At 38.7% G+C, this 22,497-nt stretch overlaps 1 protein-coding gene across 3 annotated transcripts in view; it reads left to right on the top strand.

The window, feature by feature from the left end:
* The window catches only part of LOC121303627 (protein SCAI), a 49,948-nt gene that overhangs the window by 5,659 nt on the left and 21,792 nt on the right, over positions 1 to 22,497 (top strand). For all 3 annotated transcript variants that reach the window (XM_041234428.1, XM_041234429.1, XM_041234427.1), the window contains exons 4-10: positions 4,628 to 4,723; positions 12,452 to 12,538; positions 13,038 to 13,136; positions 15,532 to 15,628; positions 16,170 to 16,268; positions 18,987 to 19,139; positions 20,758 to 20,859. In XM_041234428.1, the coding sequence (XP_041090362.1) occupies positions 4,628 to 4,723; positions 12,452 to 12,538; positions 13,038 to 13,136; positions 15,532 to 15,628; positions 16,170 to 16,268; positions 18,987 to 19,139; positions 20,758 to 20,859 (733 nt within the window). The remainder of the gene's footprint in view (positions 1 to 4,627; positions 4,724 to 12,451; positions 12,539 to 13,037; positions 13,137 to 15,531; positions 15,629 to 16,169; positions 16,269 to 18,986; positions 19,140 to 20,757; positions 20,860 to 22,497) is intronic.

The raw sequence follows: 22,497 nt of genomic DNA, 5'->3' as shown, positions 1-22,497 counted from the left end.
GTATTCTTACCTCCTGGGTTTCTGATCTTTTCTGATTTTTTGGCTCCACTGGGCTGGTTTGGATTGAGTGATTGGGAGTAGCGTTGTTGGCTGTTAACAAAGGATAACAAAGGACTGATTTTTACCGTCAGACTGCTGTTGTATCACCAAGGTTTTTATTTGTTTACTCATACCGAGAAACGTTGTCTTTAAAGTACTCTGCCGCTTTTTTGCTGTTTGTGCAGTTAGCTGTATCCTGTTTACAACCTAGTAAATGAGTTATCTCTGAATGCCGTGACTTTGGGATTCTATGCAGACCCCGGTATGTACACGGGCTCGGGTCGGGTGTGTGCGCGGGGGCTCGGGTAGGGCGTGTACTTGGGGGATCGGGTCTGGTTTGTACACAGAGGATCGGGTCATGGATTTAATCGTTGATCGGATACTAACATTGGGATGACCTGGACCCACCGCGGTCCACCAGGCCCCAGGCAAGTTGGCGTAAATCTGGCCAATCTTTCTTGCTTAAACATATGTCTGTTTGTATTGTTTTGGTTTATAGACCACCACTTTTATTTTTGACATAGTTGGCAGAGCAAGTTCATTCTTGCGCATGAATTCGGATTGGCTTCTGCTCCTGGGTGATTTAATATCCACATCGATATCTGAACTGGTTTATCCGCAGACTTTCTAACATTATTGGACAGTTTGGGGATTGTGCAACACGTTGACATGTCCACTCGCTCGCATGGACGTGTGCTGGACCCTGTTTTTTCTTTTGGTTGGACTGTTGGTAATGTGGAGGTGACTGATCTAGCTATTTTAGATTATAGTGCTGTGGTTTGTGAAGTGCAGTTTCCTGGACAAAGTGTGAAATCTAAACGTTCTGTGACCTTTTGTAATGTGAAAGCTGTTGAACCATCCAAGTTTACACAGGCTGTTTGTTGCTCCCCCTTAAATGACACAATTTCTTTAACCTTGGTTGATATGCTTAATCAAGTTCTTAATCAATTTCTACCGAATTCACATGGTTTAGCATGAAATGGGCGTTTTTTTTTTTTTTTAATTGTCCGTTTGTCCGTCGGTGAGCCACAGTGTTCATTAGAACAGTGCCATGCAGAAAACCGCCATGCATCAGTAAATGAAACACAAATACTCAAAAATATAAGCAAGAACAAGGCACTGTAACTTTTTATCACTGCATTCCTATTAATTTACCAAACCAAAGAAGTAACATTGGCTATTACTATCATATCGGTCAAGAGAAACTCAGTAAATACACACCAATGCAGAGAATCAAAAAGTCTATTCCATTAAAAGTCCCCTAGATGCCGCTTAACTGTGCAGCGGTGTCACTGCCCACCTTAACTGTGCAGCGGTGTCACTGCCCACCTTAACTGTGCAGCGGTGTCACTGCCCACCTTAACTGTGCAGCGGTGTCACTGCCCACCTTAACTGTGCAGCGGTGTCACTGCCCACCTTAACTGTGCAGCGGTGTCACGGTGTGCCCACCTTAACTGTGCAGCGGTGTCACTGCCCACCTTAACTGTGCAGCGGTGTCACTGCCCACCTTAACTGTGCAGCGGTGTCACTGCCCACCTTAACTGTGCAGCGGTGTCACTGCCCACCTTAACTGTTGTTCTTTCCTTTGTGTTCGTTGCTGTTAACATGCAGTCCAAAAAAAACAAAACCAAAAAAAAAACAATTTGCAGGCGCCGTCTTCTCATCATGAAGTTTGCACGCTGCTGAGAGGTCAGTGGGCGACTGCATGTCTGAAAACGCACTCGATTGGCTATTGCTCGGTAACACTTTGCTTCGCTTAACTCGGGTTTGCAACCTTTTTTTGAAACAGTACCCCTTTCTGGAAGTTTCAGTTCAAGTACCCTTTACAGTTTTCTCTCAATGAATGGTATCGCAGTTGCAATAAAAGGCAGAACAATCTGGTTAACATGTTATATTTTTCTCCCGTTTATTTAATATATAATTGTACACACCAGTCTGGGACTGACAAATTGCTAAGACAGAAAACTGAGCAGTAGGCTTCATTCTTAAAACTTGGATGCAAAGAATTAAAAGGTAATGTTTAGGAATCTCTTGCTTTCTATTGGGAAAGTTATTATAAATAATACAAAGTTTATACAAATATTACTTCCCGCCTCACCATAGTGTGCAGTTTAAAATGTTTACAGTATCAAAAACATTAGCCTCAAGAAAAAATATATAATTACTAACTAAAAATGATCCAAAGGGACTCTGTATAACTTTGTCGCTTTGCACTTTCTGAGTTTTGTGTTTTCCTTCGTTTTTCTATTGCAGGTAAGAAATCTATCAAACACCGAACACATATTCAACCAGCCGCTATTGCTGTTATTAACATACAGCCGCGGTATGAAACAAAAACCGTCACAGTATGATGATCATTTTTGTTTACTAGAGCATTTCTACTTCTAAAAAAATGCAGCAACACTGCTTCAATGATACAACAAGTTGAAAACCGCAGACCATTAGCAGCACAGACCGCTCTCCAGGCACAATAGCCAGATCAGACTGAAAATCCATGCATTAGTACAGGTGGAAAATGTGGACATGTAGCATTACAATCATGCAGCAATCTTGGGTATACTGACACTTTCGGTAATGGTTACATTTCGTATTTGAAAGGGAACATTAGGTTATTATCATAACCCTGGTTTCCTGAAATAGAAATGTAACCTTCTAGAACGCTGCATCCATGGTTGCAGCAGGCTTGAAGGAAAAGAGACGCTGTGTGCATTCTATTTATGCTCTCGGGGGCGGGCATGGCTCTCCGAGCAGCTTTGATATACTTCTTCAGGTTTCGGGATTTGTTTATGGTTACATTTCTATTTCGGGGAACCAGGGTTTAATCATAACCTAAAGTTTTGCTGCAATTTCACTGTACCTGGTTCTAAAAAGTCTACTGGTTTTCAAACCCGTTAAGAGCCTTGACTGGCTTCACCTCTAAATGAAAAATGCAATATTGCAGAGCTCAGTGAGCCATCCACCTGCTGCACAGCCCTGCCCTCAAGGTTCAAGGCTTTCCAAAAAATTATTATTGTTTGATGTAAACCATTAAAAACCATGCAGCCCTCTTGCGTCCTCTGAAGCTGGATTGACCCCATACTGATTTTGTTCCAGTTCCACGTCAAGGAAGCAGGACATGTCTGTTTGCCTCCCGAAATTACTTGAAATGTAAAAAGGGACAGGGCCAACCAGTGGGGGCTTAAGCTCTCCTCTGGTGTTCAGTTAATCTAAGGTCTATAAATCGAGCTATAAATTGGCAGTTCATTTTTTTTGGTAAATTTATTATTTTTGATCCTTTGCGCTTTTGATCCTTTGAACAGTGACCCCACTTTATTTCGCTGTCTGACTTGTGAAATACTGAAGGTGGTGAATTAGTGTGCATTAGTTTTAAAATGTACAATAAAGTATGATAAATGACAGATTACTATGGACCTGGTCTACCCGATTTTATGACGTGAACAAGCAAACACTGAATTTCCAGAAAATCTGTCTACTGGACTATTCGCTCTGTGTTTGTTGATCTGTTTCTTCTTCCCATAGTTACAACACAATTCAGGAATTAAAACCTGCTGTAACTGTTCCAGAGAAGGACCATAGTGTCCATATTTGCGGAGGATGTGTTTCATTCCAGATGAACACATGCTGGGTCTGATTAAGCAGAATTGATTCTAATTACACACAATTAACCTTTTTTATGAGCTCCGCTTTGCTTCTGCCTCAGATGAAGTGAGTGGAAAAAGGCAAAGCACAATTTTAGTGCTTAATTAAATTTTTTTATTTTTAGTTTGTTTAGAACCAAAGATGCTTGATTCTTGCCAGGCTTCAATGAAATGCCACCAAAATCCTCGAAATGAGAATGTTCTTCCTCACCTCGTCACCCTTGCCTGCTGTGAAATGCAAGGTCATTCAGATGAAGTGGTAGTCATCAGCCTGCATTTAATTCATTCCCCTTTCATTTCTCTCTACTGACAGCATTAATACCACATGATATATACAGTGTCAGGCTAGAAAAAGAACCAACCAATACATTACTGTTAAACTCAAGACTGCTTGTCTGACAGTTTAAAAAACACTTCAAGTGAGATCATGTTGTGGTCTGACTTTGCCAGTGGTTCTCTGACCTCTGTTTTAGTTATTCTGTCTTCATTATTTGAAAAGACTAAAGGGGTGACGTCAGAACAGGGAAATCAAACGGAAACACAAGTAACTGCGGGGCGAAACTGAAGCGCTATGGATGCGCTCAGTGTGTTTATTAAATGAAAAAAATAAACACTTTCAACAAAACACAAAGTAACAGGCACATTGGCCAAAACAAAATAAACACTGACAAATAATCCTTTATAAAACGAATACCGTGGTTCGCTCACTTGGTAGCATTTGCTCTTGCTGTTACTCCTTTTCTCCCTTTTCGATGGTCTCAAACAATAAATACATACATACAATATAATAATAATAACAACAACAGTGCAAATGAAAACAATAATCATACATAAATAAAATACGCCAAGTGATGAGCAGCCCATCACAGTGATCTGTAGCATGCCCCTATTATTATGCCCTTTGAATTTTTGTCCATTATTCCAAGCTGATTAAACTTTCTGTTTCACAGAGATTTACCTCAATACGGACACAAGCAGTGGCAGTCCTACTTTGGACGTACCTTCGACGTTTACACCAAACTCTGGAAGTTCCAGCAGCAGCACAGGTAAAGACAGAGCCCTTGTATGCAATTCAGGGATGGAAAAAGTTCAAATGTCTGTTTCTAAAGGCAGTGCTTTAATGTGTTGCTGCTCATATTTCTCATGCTTCGTCCTTCATGTGTAAAAATGGCAGACATCTCAAAGAGTGTATATTTTTATGGTTACCCCAGGCAGACAGACAGTACAGAGGGACGCGAAACATTTTGACAAGTTAATTAAGAATATGTGAGCGTTCATATTTGCTCTGCCAACTGCTGTAAAATTTCCTTCTGAGAAACTGTAATATTAATGTGAGGTTCATCGGGCAGTGTTTAATCAGAAACTTGAGCACTGTAATTGGAGGAAGTGTGTCTCGAGGTTAGTGATTGGTCAGTGTGGGAGGAATGGGGATTCACTGAACACAAAGGAGTCACAAAGTTTTTTTTGGCAATGCCACACAATCATCCAGTATTGATTTAATGCACAAGGGGACACCCTTGTGCTGTGGAAGGTAATACCAACAATAGGCCAGTTTACATGTGTGATTGTCGATTCACGTGACAATACACATGAAACTTGACAGGGGAAGCTTGTGAAAGTGTCCCAAAAAGCAGTGTCATTATTTTACTGTGAAGGTCTCCATTTCTTGTGAGATTCTAGGAAAAGCTTGTGAAATCAACAAGTTTCTCGTGAAAATGTTAATTAGCTTGTTCAAGTCCTTTCTTAAATCTGCTGTAAAAGTCACATGGGAATATGTGAGTTCCCATGGTCCAAAGGTGGCAGCAGGGTAATTAATGTTTTGTTTGCAGTATTTCCTTTATCAGATTGATGTTGCAGATAGCCCCACTTTTTTCTCTGTCTTCTCTAGAACTTTGCAAAATGCTAATCATACACGGATCGAAATGTGTTTGTAAAGTCTCATAGATATTGTATTTACCAAGTTTCTGTGTAAAACAATTACTATAAATGTTTCATAAACTGCATCATGGGCTTGTGAATTCAGGTGGTTTCAGCTGCTGTACAGTACTTCAGAATACACTTGCAAATAGCTTTCCAAACAACTGTCAAAACGACTTTTTATTGTAAAGTACTATGTTCAAATGTGTATAACTATACTCCCATGCAATTTCTTCTAGTTATGTCTGAGCAAAACCCATGTCCACCCTCCACTTACATCCGCTGGAGCGACGAAGAAACTTGGTGTTAATATTCATAAGGGAAGAGGATATGATGAGGCAGCTTGATACAATGCACAACACCAACATTGTTTAACCCACTCTCAAAATAAAACATGGGGTGGAATTTTCGCAACTTATTTCTTGGGAATCAGCAGTACTTCTCAATATTCCAATTCTTTATTAAGCAGAAGCAGTCACACAAGTAGACCGCAAATGAGGATGCTATATTTGGTATAAAAAAATACAAAATAAGTCAATGAAACAAAAATATGATACAAAATAAAAGTTCACTGTCGGGTTACAAAAATAAAGATAACTCTGCATCTCTAATAGCAGCACCCTCTTCATATCGCGGTTGTGCAATTCTTGCTGGAGGCTGATGTAGCTGTTCCTCTGCTTGCCTGAGCACCTCCTTTCAGTCCTGGCACAGATTGTGCAGGATACAGCAGGCTGTGATAATTTGGGGAACAAGCTTGTGGTTCACTTAAGTACTTTTCAGCAGTGTCCGCCTCCACCCTTGCAATAGTCCAAACGGCTGTTCAATCACCACTCAGATTTGGCCCAGGTTATTATTAATAAAAATCTGACAGCTGCCTCCACCCTCCACACACACACACACACACACACAAATGATGTGTGAAAAGCAGTGTGGGTGATAACACTAAAATATAGTATTAAAAAAAAGGTACTCTCCATCAGCAAATCAGATTTTTAATAACTATGTCAAACACGATGACACATGGATTCTTTCCCGTGAATCTGTTCTCTGCTCATGTAAACAGTATTTTGGGGACTTTCACAGTTAACAGCACAAGAATCTGAGTTGGCAGTCAGCATGGCTAATTTAAATCTGACCCCCCCCCCCCCCCCCAATCACCCTCTCCTTCATTTGCATACCCTCACCCAACCTCTCTGTGTCATTGCCATGATTGGCAGGCTGGTCCTACAGGGCTTCCGACCTCCTGATATCCAGCACAGGTCTCTCCTGTTAGTCAGTTATCCCCTTTTTATTATTATGACCAATTCAAATGATTTTTCCTTCTGCAATAAATAGCACATATTCTACTGTACCACTGTAGTGAAAAAATTAAGCTGACAAATGTTTTTGATTCAAAAACACTTTTTCTACAAGAAAGGTATACCTCCAATACAATCATATATGCATGAGATTCAAACTGACTTATGTTTGTATCAGAAAGAACGGATATCCATGGACTCAATTCAAAAGCGATGAAAAGAGACTACAATGTTTGATATTCATATCCTTCAATCCGACTGGTTTCTGTCCAGTAGTTGAGGTCATCATTCACTCATCACACACAGAGAGCCAACCACATGCTTCCTCTGTGGGGAAGGGGGCGGTGCTCTCTGACCTCATGGTCCGCCACGTGCTACATTGAGCAGGGAGCATCCATCTCCTGTCATGTTAGGATATGCAAAACTGCACATAGCTGGTTCTGCCAATGGGAAATGAAAGAACTCGAAACTTACTCAATACTGTACAGAAATGTAATATAAAAGCATATTAAAGCAACTGAATTAGTAAGCGCATTAAAACGACTATAAACAACACATTCATACACTATTAAAGACAGACACATAATGCAAACCGTATAATTAATAACCTAATCAATACCTCATGCAGAAAGCCATTACATGATGCGGTAATGGGTTCCGTTTGCTTCTGGGAAAATTTCTGTACTGTAATATGTTAATAATTAGACATTTTTACAGCTAATTCAGCATTTTACAAGTAACAGTTTTTGGTATTCGGTTGTGCATGATGGTGGGTCACTGTAGCTTTAAGCAACCATCCTGATCAGGTAGGAGGCAGGCTGGTCAGAAATGATTAATGATCTAGTGAGCGTCTGTCCCCAGTGGTCATGATGCAGCTACGCTCCGCAAGGAGAACAGTTTCATTTAATGGAACTACCGTAGGGCATATTTCCAGAAATGACCTTGTGCGTTATCGCATTCTTATTTTATTTCATGGGTTTTGATTCCTGTGTTAGTACAAAGAAAGTTTAAAAAAAAAAAAAAAAAAAAAAAAGGTCTTCTACCTTATATGGACACGAAAGGGTGTGGCATGTTTCCAAACAGTTACAACACTAGAACCATTCAAGATCAGGTACTGTAAGCACTTTTGTGGGAGTGGGTATTACAAAAGAACTTCTTGTTGTTTAGATTCACTTTATATATCATTTAGTTTCAGTTGTCACATCCAGTCGCGGGGCTGGCTAGCTGATTCCTAAGTGGCAATATTTTTGGCCCCCCCCCCCCTTTCGGTTTTTCTTTTTTTGGTTGTAATTGATTGCTATTGATCCGGTTCTTAATTAAAACGTTGAGAAACCTGTGAATTGTGAAAATTAATTTACTAACACAGTAACACAGGGATTTGCAAAGCTTTTTGCTCCAGAGAAACATTTGCTACCGATTTTCTGAAAGTAATTGTAAAAGTTTAAAGGTAGGGGGGGCAAAGAAGGCGTGATCATGTTCATCGTCTATGGGAGGGATTGTGTGCTGCAGCAGTTTTGAAATTTAAAAATGATCTCAGTAATCCTCAATCGAAAAATGCACACACACACACACACACACACACACACACACACATATATATAATGTATGTATGTGTGTGTGTGTAGTTTTTTGTCCACTACACGCCTGTCTTTTTAAATATTTAAGTATGACGTTTGAGTAGTTTTACGTTTACAGAGCTCTAAAGTCAATACATATTGCAAAACAATGAAACCTGTCATATTAATCGTAGTAATAATTTCTGAAAATATTATATAAAGCTCACAAAATATAATTCTTAGGATTGTACAATTCACCTAATTACATTCAGCGCAAAAAAGCAAACTTTTTCCAGTGGATTTTGTTGCATAACAGTTTTTCAGACAAGTGGCAATGACATTACCAGACTCCGCCGCGACGTCATGTCTGTGGCACACTCAGTCTCATTTGCAGGTTACTTGTTTTCATAAAAACCACACCGGCTTCATTTATACTACACACACAAACAGCATTGAAGTAAACCTCACAGAGTTTAATCTTTCTGAATCTCAGTTTTCACGTTGTTCTGACAGTCACAACATTATCAAAAAATAGTTTAAATATTTTGGGCTGGTATTTTAAAAATGAAACCAAATTCCAGATCAAATTCAAAAACTATATCATTGATTAGTACAGTGTGTCTGGAAGACAACCCTCTTTGAATTAGTACTATAGCAGGTGTGTTTTTGTAAGGTATTTGGGTTGGATTAAGTGACGCGTTTCAGGTTCACAGGTGTCCAGTCGAAGTTCCCTCCCACTGAGACAATGACAAGTGTTGCTGCTGGGAATGCTAGAAGGTGCCAGACAGTGTTAAGGGAAACCAAATTCATTTTGTGCAAAATTTGATGTGTCCTTATTAATAAATGGGATGATGCATGAGATCTATACATTTGCCAGAAGTATTAACAAGACAGGACGATATGTAACTCTTCCAACTTATAACATATCTTTACTTTAGTCTTTATTTTGCTCTTGCTTGAATGCGCTCTTATCATACTTTTATAATTGCTCTTATATGTATTATGGTATTCTGTAATGTGGTATTTTATAATGTGATAACTTGTAATGTGAGATTTTGACAAATCCTTTATTTATTTTTATTCAAAAGCTAAAGTCAGTTGAGTGCAAAACTTAAATCCAAGATGGCCACCGGATAGGAACTGAATTCAAATTTGGTTCGTAAAAAAAGATTTTTAACATTTTAAAATTTATCTGAAATAATAATAATTTCAGATATGTTTAAGTTCAGTGAAAACTATTAATAATAACCTACTTGGGGTTTTGTTTATTGAAATCTAAAAAATGTTTGGTCACCCTATTAAAGGAGCAAATCTAGCAATAGACAACATAGGTATGGAAAATATAAATAAAATGAATAGTGCTGGGACAAATATCTAAATATTCAAACAAATGTTTTTTGACATGTAGTCGGATACAAAAATCAGATGTTTGTATTCACTACAAATGACAAAAATATCTTGCATTTATTTACCGCCTCACCAGTTTACAAAATGACAAATGAAAGAGCTCTGTGTGATATGTGAGATTAATCTATATGTTAAAGGTGAAACCCGCTGCTCTGATGAGTCTAGTTTTGCCCGGGTGAATCTAGTTTCGCCAAGGCCTTCTGGGCGAGTCCCAAAGTTGCCACTTTCTTTCGGCACTCGCCCGCGTCCAATCAGATGGATCGAGGTTAGCCCAGAACTTGAAAGACTGCTGGGCGAAACATGCTTTTTCAACAGTTAGTCTGGGCCAGTCTAGTTTCGCCCAACGCGGCAATCCAGCGGCAATGCAGAAAAGGCAGGACACCAGGGCTGGTTTTAATAGCGGTTAAAACCACTCTTTATTAGCTCTCTCTCCCAAAAAATATAAAAGTTAAAAAGTCTCGTGCCTCCATACGCGCAGGCAAGCTCTCCACTCACAGGTGGGTAAAACTATCAGTAACTCGGTGAGTCGGTACCCAATAAGGCATTACAAGGGGACTGAGTGGAGAAGCTACTAGAAAGTGACAAATCAAAGTGCTAGTCGACAATATACCAAAAAGTCCACGAATCAAATCAAAGTGTACAATAATAAATATAAAACGTGCAAGTGACAAATATGTGAAATATAGTGGGCATTATTGACCATGTTACAGTCTTTTAATGAAGTCCATACAAAAGAAGATTTGAACACAATTAACATATTATTTCTCTCTCTGTTGTGTGTGTGTGTGGCGAGTTTGCCTGCACTATACCGTTTCTCTGTCTCTCTTGTTCGTGTGTGGTGAGTTTGCCTGCACTATACTGTTTCTCTGTCTCTCTTGTTCGTGTGTGGTGAGTTTGCCTGCACTATACTGTTTCTCTGTCTCTCTCTCTTGTTCGTGTGTGGTGAGTTTGCCTGCACTATACTGTTTCTCTGTCTCTCTCTCTTGTTCGTGTGTGGTGAGTTTGCCTGCACTATACTGTTTCTCTGTCTCTCTCTCTTGTTCGTGTGTGGTGAGTTTGCCTGCACTATACTGTTTCTCTGTCTCTCTTGTTCGTGTGTGGTGAGTTTGCCTGCACTATACTGTTTCTCTGTCTCTCTCTCTTGTTCGTGTGTGGTGAGTTTGCCTGCACTATACTGTTTCTCTGTCTCTCTTGTTCGTGTGTGGTGAGTTTGCCTGCACTATACTGTTTCTATGTTTCTCTCTCTTGTTCGTGTGTGGCGAGTTTGCCTGCACTTTACTGTTTCTCTGTCTCTCTCTCTTGTTCGTGTGTGGTGAGTTTGCCTGCACTATACTGTTTCTCTGTCTCTCTCTCTTGTTCGTGTGTGGCGAGTTTGCCTGCACTATACTGTTTCTCTGTTTCTCTCTCTTGTTTGTGTGTGGCGAGTTTGCCTGCACTTTACTGTTTCTCTGTCTCTCTCTCTTGTTCGTGTGTGGTGAGTTTGCCTGTGTGTTTCATGATATTAGCTTTGTCTTAACATCCTCATATTTTTTATACACATTGTTCTGTTGATTTTGGTTCTTACCTGTGCAATAAGTGATGTAGTACCTCTCTGTTATGGATCAAGCTCTGTATGCAAAAGCAGCAGAAATTTCCTGGAAGCACAACATCATCCTTCCATTGGGTTCCTTTCATACCATCTGCAATGCATGTCAATTCTTGGAAAACAATTTAATGATGCAAGTCTTCATGACTTTTATGCATTGAGGCAGGCATCATTGCAGAAGGCTCAGTGACTGCTGTTGTTGAAGGCAAGATGTACAATCGTGCAGTTCGAGTGCACAAGACCATCTCGGTTTCATGAATCAGTCAGTGGAATTGGAGGCTTCCATCCCCCCCTCTTCCAATCTGACAAGGAGTTGGGTTTTAAAAGCACTTCAAATGAGACCATGTTGTGATCTGAGTTTGCCAATGGTTCTCTGACCTGTTTCAGTTTTGTCTGTATGGTCCTTTGATGTAACTGTCTGGAAATATACCACATTCTTTGGTATCCATAAGGTATAATACCTTGTTGAACCTTCTTTGTACTGACAATTATAGCCCAATAGGACATGCCAATAGATAAGTGACTACATATTTGTGAAGATTTTTAGACAAATAATATGGGAGTTACCTTTGGAAGACCTTTAGCACAACAAAGGCAAACAATGCAATGTCATTGACAAACAAATAAAGCTGTTTCTAAATTTAGAATAGAGGAATGGTACAGGATCTCCAGTTATAGATGACTACGGCACATAGTTTCAAAAATAACCTTCTATTATCAAAGTGTGGTAAATGCAGTCCTCGATTTATCAATTGATAGTGACTATCCTAAAATGACAAAGCCTCAGTGCACCATCTCCAATATCATTTCACAGGAAACTGTCCATGATTGCATGAAGGATGTCTGCATTATCACTTTTAACCATTCAGTATCCTTTGAGTCATGGGAAGGGAAAGCATGCATTAAAAAAAAAAAAAAGAAAGAAGTCCCCTCTGGTGGTGATAATCAATTGTAATTGAAACAGCCCTGGTAAAGACCCAGAACAGCTAACAGAACTCTATTTCAAAACAGACAAGTGCTGGATAACCGATATGGCCTAAAGAGGTGGCAGATCGGAGAAATTGCTTCGAAGATTGGACAGCTGTACTACCACTACTAGTAAGTGATTGTGGGTGAAGCTGTACTACTACTACTAGTAAGTGATTCTGAGTGAAGCTGTACTAACGTTTTAAGTCTGAATGAAGCATAAACAGCACCTAGAAATATATCAGTGGCCTCCATTGTGTTTTAAACCTGTAATTAAGCATTGTAAAAGCCAGTGTACTAATATGTAGTAAGAATGTCCATAAACAGAAAAGTTTGATTTGCTGTTCTATATTACTTTATTCATTTACACAGCAGTATAAGGAACCATTAAAAAGTACATATAAAAGGTGATGACTATTGTTTAAAAAAAAAAAAAAAAAAAGTAAGTGTTTCCAAATTATAGCGTCTGGTGTTTGTGGTTCTTGGGGATGGGACGTTTGTTGCCTGTTGTACCCTAACACACTGCTTGTATACTACTCTTGGTAGCCCTGAATAGATAATGTTTAACATTACAAAATTCACATTTTTATTCTTTCTGTTTTTGTTTTCCTATTTCCTACTTTTGTTGTAGCCTACGCACTTCTGAAACCAGCTATTTGAATGAAGCCTTTTCTTTCTATTCTGCAATAAGACAAAGATCCTATTACTCTCAAGTCAATAAAGAAGATAGGTATGACTGTTTACAGCTGTTCATTGTTAACTGCAATTTCTATGGTTTTGGTGGTTTGTTGTGAATCAGTTCAAATATAGTAAAGTGGCACCAGATATATTGTGCTAGCCATGAATAGAGCATCTTCAACTTTTCATATTTGTGTTTCAGAACTACATATGGTATCTTTACATGCACAGTTTCCTTTCAATGAGAGACTCAATCAATTGATTGCCTGTATTGATTAAACAGTAGTGAAAAATAATCATTTATTTCAGTACAGAATCAATGCATTTGCCTTGTGCAGCTTTACAATTAAGAATCAATTAAACAGAACATTTGAAGATGCTTCATAAGGCTGAAATGACATATAGTATAGTTTTAAAACAAATTTACACAGCATTTGTAATAATGTAATATGTTATAGAGCTTCATTGGGCATCTTCTTAACAGTTCAGTCAAAGTGTTGAAACTGTAAAGTGGTGATTCAGTATGCACGACAGACGCAACGAAAACACTTTACATTTTCAATCTAAAACGTTTCCTTTCATTTGGTCGGCTTGATTCTAGAGCAGGGGTGGCTTCGTTTCCTCACACTACGAGCTGCATAGCAACATTTCCACATGGCCGAGAGCCACAGACACACGCTGTAAAACATGACGTGTGCGAGCGAGACGTTTCAAATACTAGCATTACTGTGCACTACAGCAGTATCTCTTGAAAGCAGCAAAATACACAAGAACAAGGGATAGAACATTCCAGAGCCTCCCAGTTTGTGTAATTTGTGTTGTACTGTAGATCTACAGTGTATTAAACTTTAAATGTAACACTGGTGTTTTTCCATTATTTCTCTTTATACAGTATGTATTACGCACTTTAAATAGAATATTCAGTTATTATGAATCAAAATACAGTAACTGACCTGATTTCCCTTGAAGATCTGAATGCTGGGTTTTAAAAAAAATAAAATAAAAAAATACGCTTTTTTTGTATTACTGCAATTTGTATTAAATACTTTTGAGAGCTTTGTGGATGACAAATACACTATTAATTTTGAAAGGGATTACAGTACCTGCTCATGACGAGATGTAACATGTAAATACTAATTTTAGACATTTATACATTCTCTAGTCTAGCGCCAACACTCCCAATTTTATAAAACGATGAATTCCTCTGATAAGGAGGTTTGGCACGAGCGGTATTTCATGTTTGCCGAATAAAACATTTCCATTAAATCCACTTTACTGAATGATGTAAGGAGCATCTGCCCGAATGGGGATCCAGGAGAAAATGTGTTGAAAATGTGTTATGATTTATTTCAAAGTGATGTTTGAGGTACTGTGCCTTGTACAGACTACAGTGCGTAAGCGATGTGTTGCAGAGGAGAAGCAGGGTTACACTGTTTCCAGTGAAAGCAACCTCTTTTTCCCAGTCTGCTTTAAAGCCTCATACGTTAGTTTATAACTCATGGATGGTTTGCTTAGTGCCATTGTCTCCATGGAACAAACAAGCTCTTAATTCAAAATTCTGAAATTCACTTTCAGCTGCACATCCCGCTCTCACTCTGTGATGGAAATACGTATGTGCGAGCGAGCGGTGTCCAAGGTCATCAAGTGATGAAATATCCTTGCAGTGAACATACAGGCTCAAAGAAACTGAAGAGAGAATGAGAGAGAAGAAAGAATCATTAACAGTAATGAATACATAAGCAAAAATGATACATTTGTTTATTTTTACTCATTTTGTTTTTGTTTATTATTCTTCCGTTCATTGGAGCTGCAGTGTGCGTCAGCCAGCATTCCACCAGGAGTCGCACTTGAACTGCCTGGCAGCTGCTGTTTAGCCACCTCTGTTCTAGACCATGCACACAAGTCTCTTGGATCCCCATTACTTTTTATACAAACAGGGCACTTCATTTCCCTTCACAGTTTCCACTCCATATTGTTTGACTGCTGACCTCTGGGGCTGCGTTGCACCTGAAAACACTGTCTGTGAGACAGAGCTGCACTGGAGCCCATTCTATAAGCTTAAACTCAATGCCACAAACACAGGGCTCTACTTCCATTGATGGGGGCCCCAAGCAAATCGCAAGGTTATACATAGATTTTGTTTTTCTCAGCTTACAACACAATTACAAATTCATATAAAACAAAGAGTATCACTCAAAAGCAAGTAGCAATTTGTTTATGGATAATAATTATTATACAATAATTTACAAAGTATTAAAAGGAAAGCTGTTCACATTCTGACCCGAACCTGACCTGCTTTTGCAGGTCACCCCTTGGGCACCCGACCCGATGCAGGACTCTAACACAGTGCTCTGGTCACATTCATGACACTGCTAGTAAGAGGCTAGAGTAACATGTGGTTTGATGCATCTTTCTGAAGCCTGTCTTTTTTTTTCTTCTATTTCTAGGCCTGAACTGGTTGTTAAAAAGCTGCGTTATTATGCACGATATATTGTAGTCTGTCTTCTGCTCAATAAAATGGATCTTGTGAAAGATCTGGTTAAGGTATGTCCCAGATTAACATTGACAAGTCTTACACAGAGAATTGATTATGCTGCTGCCGTGAAATGTTACAGTGCTAAACTTCAGTTTGCCCAGCTTACAATGAGCTGGTTTACATGTAGATCCTCATTATCATAGTTATGATATTCACGTTCTTCAACACTTTTTTTATAATTATTTCCTCCCCAGTTTATAATGTACTACTGAGGTCCTCACGAAAGCAACAGACCTAGGAGTTTAGTGGATGTCGGTGAGCTACCAGCCCCTGGTGGACAAGGCCAGCCCTGCAGTTGTCTGCTTGAGCTCACCAGACACCTGGCCAATAGGGGCCACAGTAGCGTGGTGAGACAAAACAGGCCCAGAGCCCATGTGACACTCCTGGAATTCCCAGCGAAGGCTAGCAGCTTCACACAGCCGGGTTGTGAACCTGCACTCCCCTGACTGTACAACTCGCCATGCCTGCCACGCGGTTCTGCCTTTACCTGTTGAATCACTATGACAATGCGTTCCTTCGTCGTTCTTTGACATTCTGTTTCTCAAACAGGATTTATCAGATGAGATTGAAGATTACACCCATCGCTTCAACACGGAGGACCAGCTGGAGTGGAACCTGGTCCTGCAGGAGGTGGCAGCCTTCATTGAGGTGAGATCCGTTGGAGTGGTGTTGGGTTCGTGTGGAAGTTGGAATAACAGGCTTGGGATTAACATCCCCTTTACAATGTTTCCTACAGTATAACTCCCTTTATAAATGTTTACTATGGTACATTTGCAAGGTCATTTCTCATGATTATATTGGCAAACCATGTAAATGCATATGTTTTTGTTTTTTTTGTTGTGCTTTACCAAATTAAAACTTTACAATTCTTAAACTCCACCGTGTTATGCTGTGCTTTCATCATGCTTTTGCTACATTTAACTTTTGAAAGTGATAATAGACCCTATTTGTGAAGCTGTAACTCATGAGTCCTGAAGGGCCATTATACTCCAGGTTTAACAAGTCAAATTAACTACTGAAGGTCCTGGAGGTTTGATTGGCTCATTTAAACCAGGGGTTTTCAACTGGAGGTAACACTAAGGATCACAGGGGGCATGCAGGACAACTCAAAAATGCACAAATAAAAGTTAAAGAAAGAGAAAATAATAATCTTGAATTTTTTTAACGGTATTATATATTCTGTAAACCACGTTGTATACTTATTTAATCTTTGTCTAGCAGTTCAAAGAAAAAAAATAAAACGCAGAATCTATCACGTCCAAATTTTCCACCTGTACGCACGATTTCCATTGCGGGGATTGCCATGTGATGTAGCCTGGAGAGCACTCTGTGCTGCTCATGATCTTTGCTGTTTTCAACATGTCGTATCATTGAAGCACTGTTTCTGTGTTTTTTAGGAGTATAAATGCTTTGGTAAACACGCCTGGATGAATATGTGTTCGGTGTTTGATACATTTCTTACTTGCAATAGAAAAACGAAGGAAAACAAAACAGTCAAAGTGCAAAGCAACATAAAGTTATACAGGGTCCCTTTGGATCAGTTTTAGTTAGTAATTATAGTTTTATTTTGAGGTTATTTGTTTGATTCAGCCCTCGAATCAGGAATCATTAACTAACTTCAGCAAATAAAGATCTTGCGCACCCTAGCGTAAATTGAATTTCAATTTAAGAGAAGCTGTTTTTGTCATTGAGTATGTGTTTTGTGAATAGATGAGTTTTGCATCACATTTACTTTGTTACTTTCACCTCTCATATGTACCAGTTATGTGAACCCCTGACTATGGATCAAGAGGGTACAAAGTGTTGGATCCCTTATTCTCTGCAGAAAACATGTCGATAGAATAAATACTTGTTGCATTAACTACAGCCTGTCGTCTGCATTTTCTTTGTGACCTGATGTTGTTGGAGATAAACATGGTGATCCAGCGAATTACAAAATATACCTTGTGCTTAAACAGTTATCTTTTGAAAAACAAGAAGTTGCCAGAAGTTTGATTCCTCTAGAAGATAGAATGATAAACCAAGTCGTTTTAAACTTATTTAGTAACAGAACATTAAAGTTTTTTTTTTTTTTTTTTTAAAGCTGTACACGGACTCTCTAAGTTTATTTATTTATTTATTTTTTGTGTTAAACTTACATGACCTAAGCAATTAGTGTTTGTTTTATTAGCACTATTTTCTTACATTTTTTCCCCCATGGTAACATAAAATGAAGCAGGAAATGTCAACTTTGTGCTTAAAATAAACATTTACAATATGAAATGCTTAGTATTGAAAATAAGCCCAAACTAGTGGATGATTAGCTCAAGTTCGAGAGCACTTGCCTTGTGTGTGCCCATACAAAGTATTTTGTGTGGCTTCTTTTGTAGGATTATTATTATTATTATTATTATTATTATTATTATTATTATTATTATTATTATTATAGCTCAAAAACAGGAGGGAAAGGAAGGTGCTGCAAAAATAGGAATTACCGAGAACAATTGAAAGGGTTCATTGTTCATTTTTGACCTTGAATAATTAAAAGGGAGAGACTTTCTGATCTAAAGGAGTTGCATTTGAGATCCAAAGAACAAGTTCATTGAAAGACATGCTTTACAGCATTTAATTCAGCCCTTGTGCACAGGAAAGAAAAATAGATTTAACTTGAAACTAAATATATATTTTTCCTCAACTTTATTTGACTGGATACTTGCATTAAGTTTCACAGACCCTATTTTACCATCCTGACTTGTTAAAAAAAAAAAAAAAATACAATTTAATAAAGAAAAAAAATGGAACTCATTTTGCTGTGCAGGTGCTGTTTTGTTCACTCTCAAGTATTGGCATCTCTGGGTTTGTGAATCTAGCAGTTAAAGTTCCCTTATTATTTGGTATACATTCTAAATTCAGGTGTAATTTAAATCTTAACAGCCGTAGATCCCAGATTCTTACTGCTTTTCAGTTTTTTTGCTTCTCCTCTCACAGTACAGTTGTGAGGTTTACAGGTGCTGTCTGAACAGGTGTGTGTTGAGGAAGTGCTGGAATGGGATCAGAGACTAATATAGACCAGTCGTGGAGAGTTCAGGTTTACAGGTGTGTGTTGAGGAGGTGCTGGAAGGGGATAGGAGACTAATGTAGTTCAGTATAGTGGAGAGTTCAGGTTTACAGGTGTGTGTTGAGGAGGTGCTGGAAGGGGATCAGAGACTAATGTAGTTCAGTATAGTGGAGAGTTCAGGTTTACAGGTGTGTCTTGATGAGGCTCTGGAAGAGGGTTAGGGATAGCAGTCCAGCTATCCAATTCTCACAATGTTTACAGAATGGTAAGAAAAAAAACCCCAGGACTTCCTGTGCTTGTTTGTTCCTTGTTGTTTTTTGGGGTTTCAGGCTGACCCAGTGATGGTGCTGAATGATGACAACACTGTGGTGGTCACATCGAAGCGGCTGATGGATGGGGGGGTCCCCCAGCTGGAGCAGGGCATGATCGTGGGGCAGCTCACGCTAGCTGACGCGTTAATCATAGGGAACTGCAATAATCAGGTATATTACTACACTCTTCCATTGTCCAAATGTTGGTCATTCTGAAGCCCAGTCTAAATTGCTATTGTTGGTATATTTCCTTCAGTCACTGTCTGTATACTTGTACTATGTATAGATTTCCAGTCTTATATACAAGAAAGGTATACCTCCAATACAATCATATAAGCACAGGATTTAAACAGAGTTTGGACAAGGCCTCAGTACAGCTCAGTGCATACGTTTGTATCAGAAATCACGGATATCCATGCAGTCAATTCAAAAGAGATGAAAAGACTGACAAAACTTTATAATGTTGGGTATTTATACCTTTGTAAACAATTGTTGACTCCACTCCCATTTGTAGCTGCACGTAGCTGGTTTTGCCGATGGGAAATGAAAGAACTCGAAACTTACACAATACTATATAGAAACTTAATATAAAAGAATATTAAAGCAACTGAATTAATAAGCATATTAAAACGACTATAAAAACATTCACACAGTCAAGGGTGCAATCGAGGAGGGGTCTCACAGTTAAACAGCTTCGATATGAGGGGGTGCAATCGAGGACGGGTTAACTCACTTATCAATAGTGAAAAGGACCTTGGGATTATCTCTGTTTGCATTAGTAAGTTTTGAAAAACGAGTGTGTTGAGTTTCTCTCCAAGCGTTATTGTAATCCAGCCTGTGCCGTTTCCTGATATCATAATGAATATGCAATTTTGTAGTCCTTCATCTGCTTTCTAGTTTACGACCTAAACTAACTGGGGCCACTGTATCAAAAGTATTTGATAAAAGACAATTGTAATGATCAACTAACTAATCAAGTGAAAGAGACGGCGCAGCAGTGAGCTGTAATAGCCTCAGTATATAGAGCCAGGATGCAGTGGATGAATTTATTTAGTTTTAATGTAATGTAATGCACTGCACTCTGTCTGTAAAGACAACTTAATCTCAAAAAGAACCACCAAGTGATCATATATACTAGGATCTATTGTTGAAATGACAAAATCTAATGTATGGCCATGATTGTGCATAGGCCCTGTAACATGGGGGGTGTAATCAAGGGAATCTAAACGCCACAGATTTCAGATCAGATTCAACATCAACATATACATTAAAATCTCCAAGTAAAATGACCTTACTGTGTTTGGCAGAAAGCAATGACAGGAACTTGACAAATTGTGTCAGAAAAGATTAATTAAATTTAGGTAGACGGTATATGACTACAATAAGAACAGGTGCTAGCATATTTAACATTAGTGTCAGCGATTGAAATGAAGAATAGTCTTGACTGTATTTGTTCTCCCTCCTCCAGTACTGATCTTCTATAGAACTGGCTGCTGCTTTATCTGGGTCTTGAGTGTAATAGCCATTGTATCTAAAAGGTGATGCATTATTTCTGCTGAAAGAAATCAGGGTAAAATAACTGGGCATTCTACATTTCTGAACTGATGACCAGGGACTTTTTAAAGACCCCTACAAATAATGTTCAATACGGAACTGTGGAAGTCACTATAAACATAATTGTGGGACACTGCAGTTTTCGATGATCAAACAGAGTGAAGCCTGTGTTATGTTCCATTGCCTAGGTGTGCAGTGGCTTCTGATTTTGTAATGAGTCTTTCTTGTCCTGCAGGTCAAGTTTAGCGAGTTGACAATAGATATGTTTAGAATGCTCCAAGCTCTTGAGAGGGAACCAGTGAACTTGGCAACACAGATGAATAAACCTGGAATGCTGGTAAGTAAGCAAAATCCACTTTGAGTAGCAGTGACTAAATATCCTGCTGACACTTGAGTAACTTGAAGGAGCTGTGCTGGTATGGGATGAGTGCAGTGAAGCACTGACGGTTGTATAATTATAACCCTGTGGTATGCATGATATTTTTTTTATTTTGTCAGCTTTTTTTTTTTTTTACTTGTAATTCTTTAACAGCATGATGACTGATATTTGTAGTGCTGAGTAATTACATTTACGCTTTTAAGTCTTAAATACTGTATTTAGGCATAGGACATAGAGAGCTAGAATAGGGTTAAAAATGTAGCACATGATTTGAAAGTGTATAATTGTGTGCAATATATTACTGTTGTGTTGTACTGTGTGTTTTACACTATTTTATGATATACCATGTTTTGATCACATGGTACTCTGTTAAATGATTTTAATGTTTTTGGCCTTGTACAGCACTCCGATGCCAGTTAGCGAGTGGTGCTATATAAAATGTAAAATAGATAAATATTTCACACAATTGCTGCCAATTGGGTGGCAGAGGATCAGGGTGGCAGATGCAACATTCAGGGTCATCACAAACATGCTCAGTTGGATTAAGATCCAGAGAAGCCATTGAACAAGCCTGACACTCCTGTCACACTCCTCCTACCATTTGCACTCAGTCCTGGCACAGTGGATGGGTGCATTATTGTCCTGAAAGTAGCCATTGCCATCAGGGTACAAGTGCAGCATAATAAAAAGTGGTGAGGCAGTGTATCACACTTTAGAGTTTTACAGTACTTATGTTGAGAGAACCACTTATCCTATAAAAATCAGTTCCAACATCCTTTAGACAAGTTATTGAGAGCATATGGGGTTGCATACATCACACTTATATGTTTACAAATAGCTAGAGGTTCTGCTGACCTAGGGCGGTATGTTTCAGTATACTTTGGAACATTAACTAGCTGTGCTCTTGAAATGCTTAGCATAGCCTTTCTAAGAAAATGCAGGTGTATTTTTGTGAGTGGAAAAAAATAAAAATAAAATAACAATTGTGTTTAATTTCTTTCTTAATGTTATTGTTTAACTTAACAACCTGCCAAGGTACAAGGGACCTGTGTGCCCCACAAATAAAACAGTGCTAACCGCCTTACTATTATTGGCAATGAGGTTCAGAAAACAGGGTTTAAAATGTACTGACAGGTTGGTTCTGGTCATCCAATTCCAAGTCACTCTCAATGTATTTTAAGAAATCGTTTCTTCCAGATATTTTACACAGACATTCTGAAAACAACAAGTGAATCTTCGGATATAATCCATATCAAATTTTCAAATTGTTAATACCATCAAAATGAATTGGAGAATTTGACATTGAATATATGAAAGGGGATCAATAGTTTTGAGCCCCACAGTAAATATGTGTTACAACAAATAAAAATGGTCACCAGTTTGTAATGGATGTTTATTGCTGACAGACATTCAATTCTTTACTGTGTGTTTGTCAGCGTAGCTTGTGAATCGGCTATAGCTGTTATCAGCTCCAGCACAGTCTTCAGGTGCAGTTTTGTGCTGCGAGTCGATGTTGTGGCGCTACTGCTGACAACATGGTTGTGTGTGATGTACTGGCTTCATGATAGATGGTGTGACAAAGAAGCAAAAATCACA

The sequence above is a fragment of the Polyodon spathula genome, chromosome 34 (genome assembly GCF_017654505.1).
Source record: "Polyodon spathula isolate WHYD16114869_AA chromosome 34, ASM1765450v1, whole genome shotgun sequence".
Classification (NCBI taxonomy): Eukaryota; Metazoa; Chordata; class Actinopteri; order Acipenseriformes; family Polyodontidae; genus Polyodon; species Polyodon spathula.
The sequence above is the reverse complement of the archived record's forward strand: the minus strand, read 5'-3'. Positions and strand labels throughout refer to the sequence as shown.